The 16,124-nt window shown below is 38.7% G+C and overlaps 1 protein-coding gene across 2 annotated transcripts in view; it reads left to right on the forward strand.

Annotated features, from left to right (window-relative positions):
• ARL8B (ADP ribosylation factor like GTPase 8B) overlaps positions 1-15,571 on the forward strand; it is a 49,385-nt gene extending 33,814 nt beyond the window's left edge. For both annotated transcript variants that reach the window (XM_030307291.2, XM_032592347.1), the window contains exons 2-7: positions 1,569-1,649; positions 2,580-2,653; positions 3,059-3,152; positions 6,662-6,729; positions 7,566-7,636; positions 13,464-15,571. In XM_030307291.2, the coding sequence (XP_030163151.1) occupies positions 1,569-1,649; positions 2,580-2,653; positions 3,059-3,152; positions 6,662-6,729; positions 7,566-7,636; positions 13,464-13,513 (438 nt within the window). In that variant the 3' untranslated portion in view covers positions 13,514-15,571. The remainder of the gene's footprint in view (positions 1-1,568; positions 1,650-2,579; positions 2,654-3,058; positions 3,153-6,661; positions 6,730-7,565; positions 7,637-13,463) is intronic.
• Positions 15,572-16,124: the final 553 nt, after the last annotated feature.

The following is a 16,124-nucleotide window of genomic DNA, read 5'->3' on the forward strand; positions in this document are numbered from 1 at the left end:
GTAAGAGTTTATTAATGTGAAGTCCTGGAACAGTAAACACTACTCTGTAGTGTTAGGAGTCAGAACAGGATTAACTTTTGGGTGAAGAGTAGGAAATAGTGATTCAGACGGGGCAAGATAAAGACTTTGAGGTTCTGGAATGTTATGTTTTTTTGATGTGGGTAATTGTCTTTAATCCAGTTGTTCATTGTGATTATTTATTGGTCTTCATACTTACGATTTGTGTACTTCTTTGTATGTATATTTAGAAAAAAAAGAGTTATAAAATTAAAAAAAAGAAAAAGTCATTCAAATACTATTAGAAGATACTTCAGTTTTATGACAAGAAGGTCATAAACCAAAAAGAGAACAGAATTGATTACATAAAAGGAAAACCTATAAAGTGACAATAATTTGGGATGCCTGGGTGCCTCAGTTGGTTGAGCATCCAACTCTTGATTTCGGCTCAGGTCATGATTCCAGGGTTATGGGATTGAGCCCCACATTGGGCTCTGTGCTGAGTGTGGAGCCTGCTTAAGATTCTCTTTCTCCCTCTGCCCCACTTCCCTGCTCATGTCCTCTCTCTCTCTGTCTCTCTCAAAAAATAACTAAATGAAATAAATAAATAAATAAATAAATAAATAAATAAATAAATAAAATCATCTCTTTAAAAGAAATGGCAAAATATTTTATAAGCCTGTCTGGAAAAGCTATTCAGCCATGAATTGTAATAGTTATTGTCAAAATAATTTAAATGCTAAAAATGGAAAACTTTGAAGTTTTACTTCTGATTTCCTACTTTGTGTGTTAACATTTACGTACAGGTGGGGAAGTTAATAAATGTTTCTTCATAGTTGTATAATAATTCTTTTTTAAATTTAAGGATATACGTAAAAAATTTTTATTATTTTTTAAATATTTATTTATTTTTGAGAGAGAGAGAGAGAGAGAGAGAGAGAGAGAGAGAATCTTAAGCAGGCTCCGTTCTGTCAGTGCAGAGCTCAACTTGGGGCTCGATCCCATGAACTGTGAACTCACAGCTTGAGCCAAAATCAAGAGTTGGATGCTTAACTGACTTAGCCATCAAGGTGCTCCCAAAATATCTTTTTTTAAATGGGGGAAATGTGTTTGTATGAACAAAATATATCTCTTCAAGAATTAGGGGTATAAAGCGTGTTTTTTTTTTTTAAGTATTTTTTTTAAATTTTGTAATGTATGTTTATTTTTGAGAGAGAGAGAGAGACAGAGAGAGAGAGAGAGAGAGAACGTGAGCAGGGGAGGGGCAGACCGAGAAGAAGACATAGAATTTGGAGCAGGTTCTAGGCTGTGAGCTGTCAGCACAGAGCCCGATGCAGGGCTCAAACTCACAGACTGCGAGATCGTGACCTGAGCCGAAGTCGGAGGCTTAACTGACTGAGCCACCCAGGTGCCCCTAAAGCGTGTTTTCTTAAGACATTATTACCACCCCTAAAAAATTAGTTAAATACTAAAATGGTTACAGAAACATTGTTGATGCCTGAAGCTTATACCATGTTATGAATCTTAATAAATATTGATTAATCTAACTTGAGATGTTTTCTTTCATTCAGTCAGGTCAATTCAGTGAAGATATGATACCCACAGTGGGCTTCAACATGAGGAAGGTAACTAAAGGTAACGTCACAATAAAGGTATGTTATCTTGCCATACTTGACTTAAATTGTTAGCATACATAGCTAGAAATCTTTGTTTCTTTGTTTTTTACATGCTTATTTGTACTTCTTAACTCATGAATGGGTAAGTTTCGAAAGAATGTAAATCAACTGTTTTGTTTTTTTCTTTTTCTAATAGATCAAAATGTGTAAGTTGAAATGGTTAAGTGCCATAAAAAAAATTAAACATATGGTTTGGCAGAATAATGTTTAGGGTCTAAATGTTTCTAGGAAATAAAAACCCCATGTTTGAGATCCCTAGTTTGGGATGTAAATAAAAATAAAAATCCCATGTTTGGGATGTAGTGTTACATTATTTCATGGGTAGTATTTTATATTGAAAGATAATTTATTATTTATAATATTGGTAATTTAGTATTATATTTGTGGTATATATGTGGTAACCTAGTTTTCTCTTTCTTTGTTACTAAGCCCTAAAATTAAAACTATAAAATTGGAAAGTTTATAAAACTATAAACATAATTTTTTTTACAAAATGTTTATTTATTTTGAGAGAGAGAGAGAGAGAGAGAGCGTGAGGTTGCATGAGCAGGGGGAGGGGCCGAGAGAGAGAGAGGGAGAATCCTGAGCAGGCTTTGTGCTGTCAGCATGGAGTCTGATGTGGGGCTCAATCCCACGAACTGTAAGATCATGACCTGAGCTGGAATCAACGGTCGGACACTTAACTGACGGAGCCACCCAGGCACCCTTGAACATAAAGTTTAGAATGGCCCCAAGAACTTCTAGATGAAGAGCTTGTTTTATTAGCTCAAGTTTTTCAGGAGTAGTTTGGCTCTAACGTTGTGGAAATAAGCACACCTGCCTAATCTTTCTCCGCCTCTTGTAATTTTTTCCTTCCGTGTATTACTTGAAATATCTTTCTTAAGAATTGTCTTTCTTGGTTTAAAGATTTGGGACATAGGAGGACAACCCCGATTCCGGAGCATGTGGGAACGGTACTGCAGAGGAGTCAATGCCATTGTGTAAGCACTTTTTACAAATGTCAGTTTAGGTTTCCAGGAAGAGAAGTTGTTTTTAATACTCAAAGGCTCAATTTTTATTTCACACAGTAACTTCCTCAGATATTTTCTTAGTGTAATTCCATTAATATGAAACTTGAAAAAATGAATCATAAATGAGAGTTTTATTTATGTCTTTTGTTTATGCAGTTAAGAGCTGAGGGATAGAAATGTTTTACTGCCATGTTTTAGCACCTAAGAATAGTCTATTTAAAAGTATTTTTGGGTACTGAGCTTCTCTTTATGTAGGCCTTTATTTTATTTAACAGTTTCAGTAGTGTAAATCTTAAAATTAAAAACCTTTATTCCTAATTGTGATCATCAGAGAATTTGGAGAAGACATATTGAAACTGCTTTTTTTTTTTTAAGTTACATGATAGATGCTGCAGATCGTGAAAAGATAGAAGCCTCTCGAAATGAGCTACATAATCTTCTAGATAAACCACAGTTACAAGGAATTCCAGTAAGTATGGAGTTTTTGGTATATTATATGATTATAATATATTATTAGAAGTATAATTCTTTGATTATGTTATGTTCAAAACCAGTAAAATGTCTTCTGTCTTAAAGTCTTAAAAGGCTTATATTTATTGAATATGAGTCATATACTGGGCACTGTGCTATTTATTCATTTCTTAAACTATATGCAGTAGGAGCAGTGCTCAGTCCTAGGGATATAGTAATGAACAGAAGTGAATAGAATCATGCTCCCTGCCATCATGGAGCTTGTGGTTTAGTAGGAAAGGTGGATGCGATGAAATCATTTGAATAATACAGCTCTGATAAGTGCTGCAAAGGAGAGGTACAAGGGGCCATGAAAGTTGTAAGTTAGAGGAGAGATTTGATCTAGTTTGAGGGAAGAAAGAAGGATTCCCCAAGGAAGTGATGCTTGAGCTGAATCGTGAGGGATATGGAGGCAAATGAGGGTTGGTTGGGACGATTGGAGGAGAAGGGAGTTGTAGACAAAGAGAGCGCCTTTGGAAGGAGGAAGCAAGGCACTGAGAGGAGGCCAGTCTCTCTAGAACACACAGCAAAGTGAGAGGGTGGTGAGCTATGAGGCAGCTAGGACACTAGAGGAGGCTGGGCTAGGCTGGGCTGGGCTGGACTGGACTGTGTGGGAGGCTGATGTAACATTTGAAATGACCAGATTTATTATTTAAGTCACTTATTTCAGTTTGAGAGTAGATTCAAGGGTCAAGAAGGACTATAAGGAGGACAGTTTTAGGAAGCTGTTGAAGTTGTACTGCAAATTATAGTACCATGAATTAGGGTGGTAGTAGACAAGATGGTGAGAAGGAAACAGGTATTAGGGATATTTAGGAACACTGTCCTCAGACTTGATAATGGGTTAGAAGAGGAAATGTAAAGAATAATTTCCTAGTTTTCTGGTTCGTGCATTTGTGCGGAGGGTGGTGCCTTTTGTTGAGCCAAGAATGCTGGAAAAGGACCAGGATTTAGCCTCATGACAATGAATGTCAAGGACTTGAGGTGTATTATCTCTGTGAATTCTCAGAACATAATGAGGTTCATGGTTATACCTGCTTCATAAAAGTTGTTACTTATTCAAGGTTACATGGCAACATTTGTATGTTGTGCAGCCAGGTTTTGAATCCATGTCTATCTGACTTCAAAGCCAATTCTTTATCTCCTGTTTTAAAACCTGGTTCTATATACCGTAAGTAAACATCAGCCTTAAAGTCATCACGAGTCTTCTTAGTTGCAAGCAAAAGAAAGCTGACTTAAGCAGAAAGGAATTCATTGAAAGGACATTGGGTAGCTCTGAGAAGGCAGCACATAAGCAGTCTCAGGAAATGGGCTGGAACAAGGAAGCTCAGCAGCTGCCAGATACCCAGACCCACACCACAGAGTAAATCCGGTGACCACATGCAGGTTCTAAACACTGGACGTAATTTTTCTGGTTGGTAAGTCATCTAGGTGATTCTCTTTCCCTGTCAGAATGGGTTCTCCCTCCTGCTTTCTTGTGTAATTGGCTCTGCCTGGAAGGTTTTGGTCAATTCTAGATCTAGCAGAAAGGAAATCTGGGGAAAAATGATCCACAGAAGCAAGAAGCTCTGTTGGGAGGCAGATTCATATGGTAGGAGGAGGTTTCTTAAATGTAGTAAGAGGTCTAAAATGCTAGGCAACCTCCAAACTGACCACTGATAACAAATGACCGTGATGTTATTTTTAGAAACTCAGGCAGGTCCAGCTTGAGAACCTGGTGTGATTTAAATAAGAGTATAGAGAGGCATGGGAGTTGGGAAAGGGGAGACAGGCTGACCAAAGGTATTGAGGTTTGGCTCTTGACACTCTGACTCCCTGTAGTGCATTCTCCTGTGAGCCCCTAGTGTCCCTGGCTTTCTGTCCTTTGTGCAGAGTCACAGTCTGGGGCCTAGGAGTACGATTGGTCAAAGTGTATGGAGTCAGCTGAGAGTATGCTGTATTAAGTGAAAGGAATAGGTATGACAAGGTAGACCTGGCATGTACTTTGTTGAGATACAGGTTTTTTAGAAAACACTGACTTTAGAGTTTGGATATCATCAGGTATGTTACAGGTACTCATATTCTCGCTCTCTCTAAGGCAGAAAGGACATAGCTGAGCAAGATAGATTGGTAATTGGGAAGCCTGTTTCTGCTTTCCTTTCTTTTCAAAGCACATCTAGCAACCTGATGACAGCATTTATTGCTACAGTTTAGAGCTGCTATATTTATTCTGAGCTCCAGACTTAACCATTGTCTTAGAATATTTATACGTGGTATTCTGTAGGATGGATCAGGAATTTTAAAAGCCTATTTATGTGTTTATATGATTAATGGTTAACAAAAAAATGGCTAAAAAATTGTTCCCCCACTCTTGGTTGTGTTGGTAGAGATTTATTTAGAAATAGCAGAATGCATACCATAGACTCAGATTTTTTTTTTTTTTTTTGAGAAAGCATGAAAGCACAAGTTGGGGAGAGGGAGAGAGAGAATCTTAAACAGGCTTTACACCTAGCTTGTAGCCTGCCTTGGGGCTCAATCTCATGATTGTGAGGTCATAACCTGAGCCAAAATCGAGAGTTGGACACTTAACTGACCGAGCCACTCAGGAGCCCCTAGACTTAGAATATTTTATTTCTTATTTTAGAGAGAGACAGTGTGAGTGGGGGAGAGGGGCAGGGGGAGAGAGAAAATCTCAAGCAGGTTCCATGCTCAGCATGGAGCCCACTGTGGGGCTTGATCCTATGACCCTGGGATCATAACTTGAGCTGAAATCAAGAGCAGGACACTCAACCAACCGAGCTGCCCAAGTGTCCCTAGACTTAGAATATTTTATTTTATTTTTATTTTTTAAAATATTACTTGTTTTTCAGAGAATGCAAGTGGGGGAGGAGCAGAGAGAGGGGGACAGAGGATCTGAAGTGAGCTCTGTGCTGACAGGCTGACAGCAGAGAACCTGATGTGGGTCGGGCTTGAACTCAGGAACCATGAGATCATGACCCGAGCTGAAGTTGGATGCTTAACCAACTGAACCATCCGGGTGCCCCTAGACTTAAAATATTTTAAATGTTTATTTCTTATTTTTGAGAGAGTGAGAGTACCAGTTGAAGAGGGGCAGAGAGAGAGAGGGACACCTCACTGGCAGCAAAGAGCCTGATGTGGGGCTCAAACCCCCGAACTGCAAGATCACAACCTGAGCTGAAGTTGGATGCTTAACCAACTGAGCCAGCCAGGTGCCCCAAGACTTAGAATATTTTAAATAGAATTTGGCAGCCACATGTTGGATTAAGGGCATCTGTGTGGGAGAAGTTAAAATGGATGCTGATTTGAATGACAGAGTGAATGAGATAGGCTACCACTTGACACAAATATGCCTTAATAGTATGGCATGTGGTACCATTCCAGTTTTCATGTCCACAGATATGACTATCATATGCTTCTGTGACCTTTTCTTACATAAAAGTTTATTGTTAATATCTTTTCTTTTTAAAGGTACTAGTACTCGGAAACAAGAGAGATCTTCCGAATGCCTTGGACGAAAAACAGCTAATTGAAAAAATGTATGTCTTTTTTTTTTTTTTTTTAATTTTTATTTTTATTTTTATTTATTTTTGGGACAGAGAGAGACAGAGCATGAACGGGGGAGGGGCAGAGAGAGAGGGAGACACAGAATCGGAAACAGGCTCCAGGCTCTGAGCCATCAGCCCAGAGCCTGATGCAGGGCTCGAACTCACGGACCGCGAGATCGTGACCTGGCTGAAGTCGGACGCTTAACCGACTGCACCACCCAGGCGCCCCGAAAAAATGTATGTCTTAAGAAAAAATGATGGTGTTTTTAAAAAAGTTTGGTTCTCAATTACACTTTTTTGCCCACTACTTTGTTTAGCATCTTTATATTATTTTTTAATTTTTAATTTTTATTTTTAGAGAGCATGTGAGACGGGGGAAGGGGCAGAGAGGATAGAGAGAGAGAATTCTAAGCAGGCTCCACACTCAGCACAGAGCCCGACATGGGGCTCGATCCCATGACTCTGGAATCATGACCTGAGCTGAGATCAAGAGTGGGGCGCTCAACTGACTGAGCTACCCAGGCGCCCCTTAAGGATTTTATTTTAAAGTAATCTCTCCACCCAACATGAGGTTCGAACTCACAACCCCAGGATCAAGAGTCGCATGCTCTTCTGACTGAGCCAGCCAGGCGCCGTTATTTAGTAATGCTTATTGCTATGTTTTTAGGTAAACATGGTAAATTTGGCCCACCAGAGAAGTGAATTTCTAAAATTTCAGTAGTGGTAAAATAATTTCTTCAGTATAAAAAGACCAGGAAATGGAACAAAGGGTGATAAGTATGGTTGTTTTAGGCACTGACTTATTCTCTTAATTCTGCTTCTTATAGGAACCTGTCTGCTATTCAGGATAGAGAAATTTGCTGCTATTCAATTTCTTGCAAAGAAAAGGATAATATAGGTAAGAAATGACTGTTGAAGAAATGGGTATTACTGGAAAGGTGTCTTAATGCTTTCTACTGTTTATTTTCCCCATTTCTGTTTAATTGACTTCCCTTTTAGAGTACTGTTGTTTTTGCCTCAGGAAAAATAATAGACATTATATATTTTGACAGCAAATACACATCCTGAATGTGCTCTATGCTATTTAAAGAAGTGAAATAGACATGAAGTTAAACATTATGTAATATCAATTTATTGTATTAATTTTGGTCGAGCTAGTATCCAGCTGTGCTTTTTAACAATGATGTTTTTGAAATAAGACTTCACAAAAATTGGTCTATTATTTGGTCTATAGGCACTGAAACAATTGTTCATTTATTGAACCAGTATATTACTGCAATATGTCAGTACTCTATTGGAGATATAAGCCAAAAGTACCCTTTATCTATTAAGTGTCTGTATAAATTTTCTAGAATTGCCATAGCAAAGTACCACAAACTGGGTGGCTTAAAACAGCAGAAATTTATTTTCTTAAGTTCAGGAGGAGAGGCATCCAAACTCAAGGTGTCACAGGGCCCTGAAGGCTGCTGGGGAGTATCCTTCCTTGCCTTTTCTTAGTTTGTGATTGCCTGCAGTCTTTGACTTGGAGATGGCATAACTCCAGCTTCTGTCTCTGGCCTCCCACAGCCTTCTCCTCTGTGTGTGTCTCTGTGTGTATTTTCTTTTCTTATAAAGACATATATCATTGGATTAGGGCCTACCTTAATCTAGTATGATCTCATCTTACATCTGCAAAGACTATTTCCAAATAAATTCTAAAGTTCTGGTAGGTGTGAATTTTTAGGGGACTCTCTTCAATCTAGTGCAGTGTCCTTAAAGAATATGTATATCTGGTTGGACTTTAGTTTCTTAACTAATTTATGAGAGATTATGTAATAAAAGTATATTGGAAGGGTAAAAAGAGTCAAAGGTAAAAAGGAAAGAGGACTGGAAGAGTTTGACAAGATAAATGACTATTCCAACCTGTTAGTTGCTTGCTTGAGTGAAAAGACCTCTAACAATGCAATAAAATATACTCAGTGGTAAAGTATAATCTTCACGAAAAAAGCTACTCACGCTAAGTCACATGGTTCTTGTCTGGACATGACCGGCTCAACCAAATTATGAAAGGAGAGTTCAATGCATGCATCTTGAAGCGGCTGGGTAGGAGCCTAGGGATTTTTGTGGCACCTTCACTTTTCTCAGTTTTGGTGGTCACTGATGAAAAAGATCACTGTGTGGGTCAGTACAGAAAAATGAGGCTATCTGTCATTGCTGCATAGTAGGCTACAGACAGCATGTGCTTTGGAGTCACGCAGCCTCAGGCCAGAACACTTGGTCCTAAGTTACTTTCTGACAGGCCTTGGACAAAGCACTTAACCTCCCTGATCTCCAGTTTTCATTCATCTATAAAATGGTGATAATGGCAGCAATTTCAAAACTCTCTTGTGAGAGGGAATGTGACAATGCATTACAACATTTGACATATGGTGGATGTCACATGGGGGTATTAGTTTTCTATTGCTGCTGTCAATTAGCAGCCTCTCATGGTTCTCACTGAGCTAGAAATCAAGGACTAAAATGACAGGTTGTGCTCTTTCTGGAGACTCTAGGAGAGACTCCATTTTCTTGCCTTGTTTTCACCTTTTAGATCCTGCCTGCTTTCTTGGCTCATGGCTCCTTTCTCCATATTCAAAGCCAAAAACATTATCTCTCTCTGACCATTTTACCATAGTCACACCTCCAATTAAAAAAGAAAAAAAAAACAAAACACCGAAAACTTGTATTGGCCCTTGTAAATAGTGCCAAAAAAGTGTGTTTAAAAGGTATTCTGAGATTTTTTTTTTTCCTTTAGCCTTGTTCATTATGTATTGGTTCTTACCATAGTTAACTTTTTTCCCAAGTCATTTCTAGTCTATCAAGTTTTTCCCCATACCTTCTCAAACATGCTCTGATGAGCTCAAATTGTTGATAGTTTTCTGGCTAATTCTGGGCTTTCTTTCCCTTTTATTTTATTTTATCTTATTTTACTTTTTATTTTGAGGGTTTTCTTTTTTTTTTTTTTTTTTTTTTGAGTTTATTTGAGACAGAGAGACAGCATGTGTGCATGAGTGGGAGAGGGGCAGAGAGAGAAGGAGAGAGAGAATCCCAAGCAGGTCTACGCTGTCAGCACAGAGCCTGACCCTAGGCTGAGTCTTGAGAACCATGCGTTCATGACCTGAGCTGAAATCAAGAATCAGATGCTTAACCTACTAAACCATCTAGGTGCCTCATAAAGATTTTATTTTTATTAATACTATTTTTTAATGTTTATTTATTTTTGAGAGAGAGAGACAGACAGTGCAAGCAGGGGAGGGGCAGAGAGAGAGGGAAACAAAGAATCCGAAACAGGCTCCAGGCTTTGAGCTGTCAGCACAGAGCCCGATGCAGGGCTTGAACCCACAAACCGTGAGATCATGGCCCCAGCTGAAGTCGGACGCTTTACTGACTAAACCACCCAGGCACCCCAAGATTTTATTTTTAAATAATCTCTGCACCCAACATGGGGCTTGAACTTAACAACCCCAGGATCAAGAGTCCTATACTCCACTGACTGAGCCAGCCAGGCCTCCCTGAGCTTCCTTTAAAGAGCACCTAAAAGCAGTTTGAGCCTAATAAGTTGGTGATGGACACAAACTCTCCTCTATTAAATGGGTAGAATAAGTGGTTTGTTATATTGTGAGCATTCAGATAATTTGCAGATTCTTCAAACACTTAGGGTTACATAGTTTATTAAAAAAAATCCGCCCCCCCCCCCCCCCCCCCCCCCCCCGTGTTAAGAGGAATTCTTGTTAAATTTTAAGTTGTGACGCCATGAGAGTATTTACTTGTACAACAGTGTTCTCATCAAAGGACTTTTTTTCCCCAGGAGATGTTTGGCAACGTCCAGAGACACTTGGTTGTCATAATGAGGACTGTGATGCTGGCACATAGTGGGTAGAGACCAGAGATATTCTAAACATGCTACAGTCTCCACGGCTAAGAATCGACCAGCCTAAAATGTCAGCAGTAGTGGCGAGGCTGAAAAACACTGTTCTATACTAACCGTAATTTTTAGGGCATTGTGCTATTCTGTAAATCTATTTTACCACCTTGAATACTCTCTAGTATTTCATAAAATAGGAAAAAGAAGTTATTGAAAGGAGAAAAAAAATCCTTTATTTTATTACCTTAACAAACTAGCCAGATAGTTTCTTGAAAAAATTTTGGGAGCTCATTTAGGAAGGAAATGCTGGAGAGCTGATGAGAAAGAACTTTTGCTATTTGAGGCTGATCTTCCTAGTCTGTCATAGAGCTCCAGAGACACCAGTATGTGATTGTAGAACTCCTGCTTCACTTTGTATTATCAAGCCCTAGGACATGGATCCACTCTACCTAGATTCAAATAAGCAGTTTGTAAATGAGAATTTGGAGCAAGAAATGCAGCTAATAGCGAATTAGATTAGACTTCTTGGATAATCAAGTCAGAACATCCTCCTTAATTTCAGCTTTTACAACATTTTAGAACCAAATTCGTGAATTTACTAAATTGTTCCAAAGGTATCTCAGTACACATGGATTGTATATTCTCCTTCCAGCTTCCTAATGTGGCATATGAAATACTTGAGTAATGTGTCCTCAGACCACACATAGAACAGATTACTTCTGGGAACATGATTTTTGCAAAGATGTCTCGTGTTTGTGGCCCTTTTTGTCATGGAAGATGACTTCTTTTTCTGAGTATCGTATTTCTTTTCTGCCTTTTTATCTAGTCTTAAGGATCCATCTGTCTTTAGGATATGACTTCTGTCCAGTGTCCACAAGTTTTGATTTTTTTTAAGTGAATATCTTAAATATTTAAAACTAGGCATTTCACTTTCAGTTTTACCTTTCTTTCCGTTCAGTTCTAATGAACATGGCTTTGCTCTTACTGCATACTGCTGTCCCCCTTTGAAAGTGCACAGTCTGGTTCAGCAATCAGGTTAAATCATTGTTTTCACAACTCTGAGCAGATCATGTTTGTTCAGATCTCAGCTCTAGGCTATTCTTTATATGTGTGTGGAGTACAGTTTCTGTAACACACGTTAGCTGGGAAACTGAATTTGCACTCAGCTCTCAGGCTTGGAGAATCGAATGCTCCTTTTGATAGATGACACATTTTAAAGAACTCAATGACAGTGACTCAGTGTTTGACTTAGCTGCTTTCTCTTGTCACCCGAAGTGCTTTTCTTAGCTAATTTCAGCTACTATAGCTTCACCTGCCATCTCTATTATGGTACCTTACCAGTCCGCATCCCTTTCTGAGATCCATAGAGCTAAAACTACCTGCTGGACATCTCCATGCCTGTTATTTTCTTACACCTCAAACCTGATGTGCTTTATAGCTTAATTCTTTTTTTTTTTTTAATGTTCATTTATTTTGAGAGAGCACAAGTGGGGGGACAGGCAGAGAGAGAGAGAGAGGGAGAGAGAATCCCAAGCAGGCTCTGTACTGTCAGTGCAGAGCCCGATGTGGGGCTCAATCTCATGAACTATGAGATCACGACCTGAGCCAAAATCAAGAGTCAGATGCTTAACCTACTGAGCCACCTGGGCGCCCCTACAGCTAAATTCTTAATCTTTTAATTCTCAAGTCTGTTCTTTGTTTAGCCACTGTGTTTGTCAGCAGCTCCATGACATACACAACTCATTGAAGTCAGAATATTCTTTCTTACCCACTACATATAGGCAGTTTGTTCTATTCTGTATGTTAGTCAATTCTGCATTTCCTTCTTCTATCCCTATAGCACTGGTTTGCTTCAGGCCTTCCTCCACTTCCTATTCCTGCTGTGGTATTTGGCATCTGTATTAGCAGCTCTCCAAGTTGTTCTCTGTTGCCATTGTTGAGCATGCTAAAATAAAGTAATATATGTTCTCTGCTTAAAATTCTCCAATAACTTCTAGTTGACTTGAGAATAAAACCCAAACTTAGTAGCACCTTAGAGTGAGATACAAGGATATCTGGCTCCCTCTTGTCTGTGGTTCTTTGTTGAGGACATTTTTGCTCCCAGGGGACATTTGGCAATATCTGGAGACATTATTGGCTGTCACAACTATGAGTGTGGAGGGGGAGTGATAATGGCATCTAGTGGTAGAGGTCATGGATACTGCAAAATGGTCTACCATGCACAAGAAAGGCCCTCTTCCCATCCCAGCATAGAATTACCCAGTCCAAAATGTCCAGAAGGTGAAGTGAGAACTCCTGCTGTAGCCTTAGCAACGAGTGGCAGCCCCTTCCACCATCCCTGTGCTTCATCCACATCTTATCAAATATAACCCATCCAGATCTCCACAGTGTTCATGTCTTTGTTTATTCTTTTGCTTTTGTTGTTTCCTTTGCCTGGAATTCTGCCGGGCAACCCTCCTCCCAACCCCAAATGATTTCTTCTGTTTTCCAGCTTTGACACTAAAAACTCCCTGAGGGCAAAGAGGGTTTCTCCCATATCTTTGCATTCCTGGCACTTCATGTAATAGTACCTTGTCTTAAGGCAGTTAGTAAATTTTTGAGTGAATAAAAAGATGGCACAAGCTGTCCTGAGCACAGAGACCTCATGAGTCTCTCATAATTCCTTAGACTGCCCTCTTGATGTTTCGGTAATGGAGAATAGTAGTATAGATGCAGAAAAGCAGAAGAGGGCAGGGCCAGCATGTGTTTTGAATTAGCTGCATTTTAAATATTATCTCTCATGTTTAGTAGTTTCTTAACTTTGATATCTTAATGCCTTCAATTTTTTTCCCTCCATCTTTAGATATCACACTTCAGTGGCTTATTCAACATTCAAAGTCTAGAAGAAGCTGAAGCATCTCCTGAAGTCATCCAGTCCTTCCTGGCTATAATCCTAGAATTATTGTCCGTTCCTCTGAAGTACTTCCCAGAATACGGTCCTTCCTAATCCCAAGAAATTGCCTTTTTCAGAGTTTATTTCTCATGTGCACTGCTGAAGATGTGTATCCCTAATCCTTCATAAAGAATCAGCTAGAGTTGTCATGATAAAGTCAGCACACACAAAAAAGCTTCTTATACATACTTGTCTTAAACAGTGTGTAGAGCTTTTTTAAAAAAACAAAAAACAAAAAACAAAAAACCCCAAACACATGTGACCATCTTAAATCAAGACAATTGCATATATATGTTCTGGTCTTTCTGGGCCAGATTTTTATATTGGTTTTCGGTAAATGTCTATGATACTTCGTTATAGAGTCCATTAGCTTAATACTGATACTGACTTGATACAGCATGAAGTTTCTAGTGCCACACACAGTATTTAGAAAACCTTTAGCCTGACTCATGTGGGATAAAAACATAATGTTTACCTGTCTCACAAATGCATGTGAAATGTATAATTACACCTTAGGAGTTTAAAAAATGGTCTGCAAAGAGTGAGTGAAGGCACCAGATCAGTGTTGTTAATTGGTTCTTTACACTGGTGAGATCGTATATGAGTTTAAAAAACATTCTGCTTTCTGAGAATTCTTCATCACCAGATAGCAGTTGGGAATATGGGAGGAACTGAGGCATGCTGTTGTGTATCTGTCCAGATCATTAATTCTCTATTTTTTCTTCTTCTTCTTTTTTTTTTTTTTTTTTTCTGGGTTCAACACACTTTTTTAAAGGGTTGGGAATCGAGGATTTTCTCAAAAGCTTTCATGAATTTAGAGCATTCCAGCCAAAATAATAAAATGTGCTAAGAATGTCAGACTTTGTTCAAACACCTGTTTGTTCTTTCTTTCTCCAGTCATTAAATCAGTGCTGCTGCATGACACTCTAACTCTCGACTTTTTATATCCAGTCATAGACTTTCAGCACAATAGATACTTAGAAATAAAAATTCTTATTTTTCTCTCTTATTGATGTAAGGTTTGGCACTCTTTTGTCTGGTGCCATTAGACATCTCGATTATTGTGACAACTCTAGACCTGCCTGCTCTATCTAATGTAATCATGCGCAACGTCTACAGGTTGTTTAATAATCACCCGGGGAACTGAGGAGCTGATGCTGTGGATTGTTTGCTTCTATGATACGGAGATGTATACAAACTTAAAACGAACATGTTTTGTAGTTTAGTGATGTCCATATGCACAAAGGGACATATTACTACTGGTTCACTTGTAAATTGTTATTCACATAAACCACTGTAGTAGATAAAACTCTATGGTACACCCGCTTATGTGTTGCCTCACACTGTGTGTGATTTTGTTTCTTTTGTTACGCAGCACTCATGTAGACAGTGCATTTCCAGACATGTTGAGCACTCAGAAGTGCAGTCAACAGTGAGTTCTTTTAATGAATACCAGTTTTAATTTATAGACTGCCATGGCCTTAACAATATTCTGTACAAAGTACTGCACTGTGTTGCACAGATACTCCTTGTTTTCCTCCATTCGCATTTTTATGAGTAGAATCTCAGCTTTTAAAATTCTGTTCCTATTCTTTGAAGCATGTTGCATACTTCCCTGATGGGATGGATGGTTCTGTAAATGAAGGGAAATTTAAACTTGCTACTGTAGCTCAACACCATTAATGGTCACTGTGAACCATTACAGAGAATGTGGCAATTTGCTTGTGCCTAAAAGGAGGAATTGGAACTAGAAAGTGTGACTCTGTGGGGATCGCATAGGTTTGTTATTTGACCTATAGCTAAACCTTAAATGTGTTTGTGTGTCTGTTCATTGCTTTCAGCATTTCAAGACATCCAAACTCTACTACCAACATTTTCCTGTGCATTAACTTCTGCATGTGAAAACTTAACAGTTACTGAACTTTGTAAATACGTGAATTTTTTAATTTAGGTGATGCATTTTTTGTCTGTTTACTGCTCTTCTCAGCTTTATTCAATAAACTTGCATTTTGAGGGTTGTATTGACCATTTTAACTGAAAATGTGCATCCTGATGGAAGGTGCTGACGTTTTTGGAAGGGGACAGAAAGAAAGTTATCGTGAGGAGGGTCCACAGACAATGTGCTAGAAAGAAATCAGCTCATTTCTCAAAGAACTGGGTCTGTGGGCTAGTTAACATAGAAGTAAACTTTTACAATATCCACAGAATTGATACTAGGATTTGGCGGGGGGAGGCAGGGTGGAGGAGATGCTGTTACCTGTAAACTGTCATGATACACCAAATTTAAGACTTTCACAAGTGGCAAGAGCTAGTTAAGCATTTTATTATCTATTCTTTTTAAAAATCATAATGAAACTTTATTAATAAATTGAAGTTGCAAGGCATGCCTACTTACTGACTAGAGTTCCAGAATGAAAAGATTTTAAATGTCAAACGTTATGGTTTTCCCACAAAGGCACATGTTTAAAGTAAAGCCATTTGGTCTCCTTTCCTGTGTGTTATCTTTTGCACTATAAAAGTGAACATTTATCTCCTCAAAGCTACTGCAAAGATGGGATTTTTTATGTAGTT

This window comes from Lynx canadensis, chromosome A2 (genome assembly GCF_007474595.2).
Source record: "Lynx canadensis isolate LIC74 chromosome A2, mLynCan4.pri.v2, whole genome shotgun sequence".
NCBI classification, from domain to species: Eukaryota; Metazoa; Chordata; class Mammalia; order Carnivora; family Felidae; genus Lynx; species Lynx canadensis.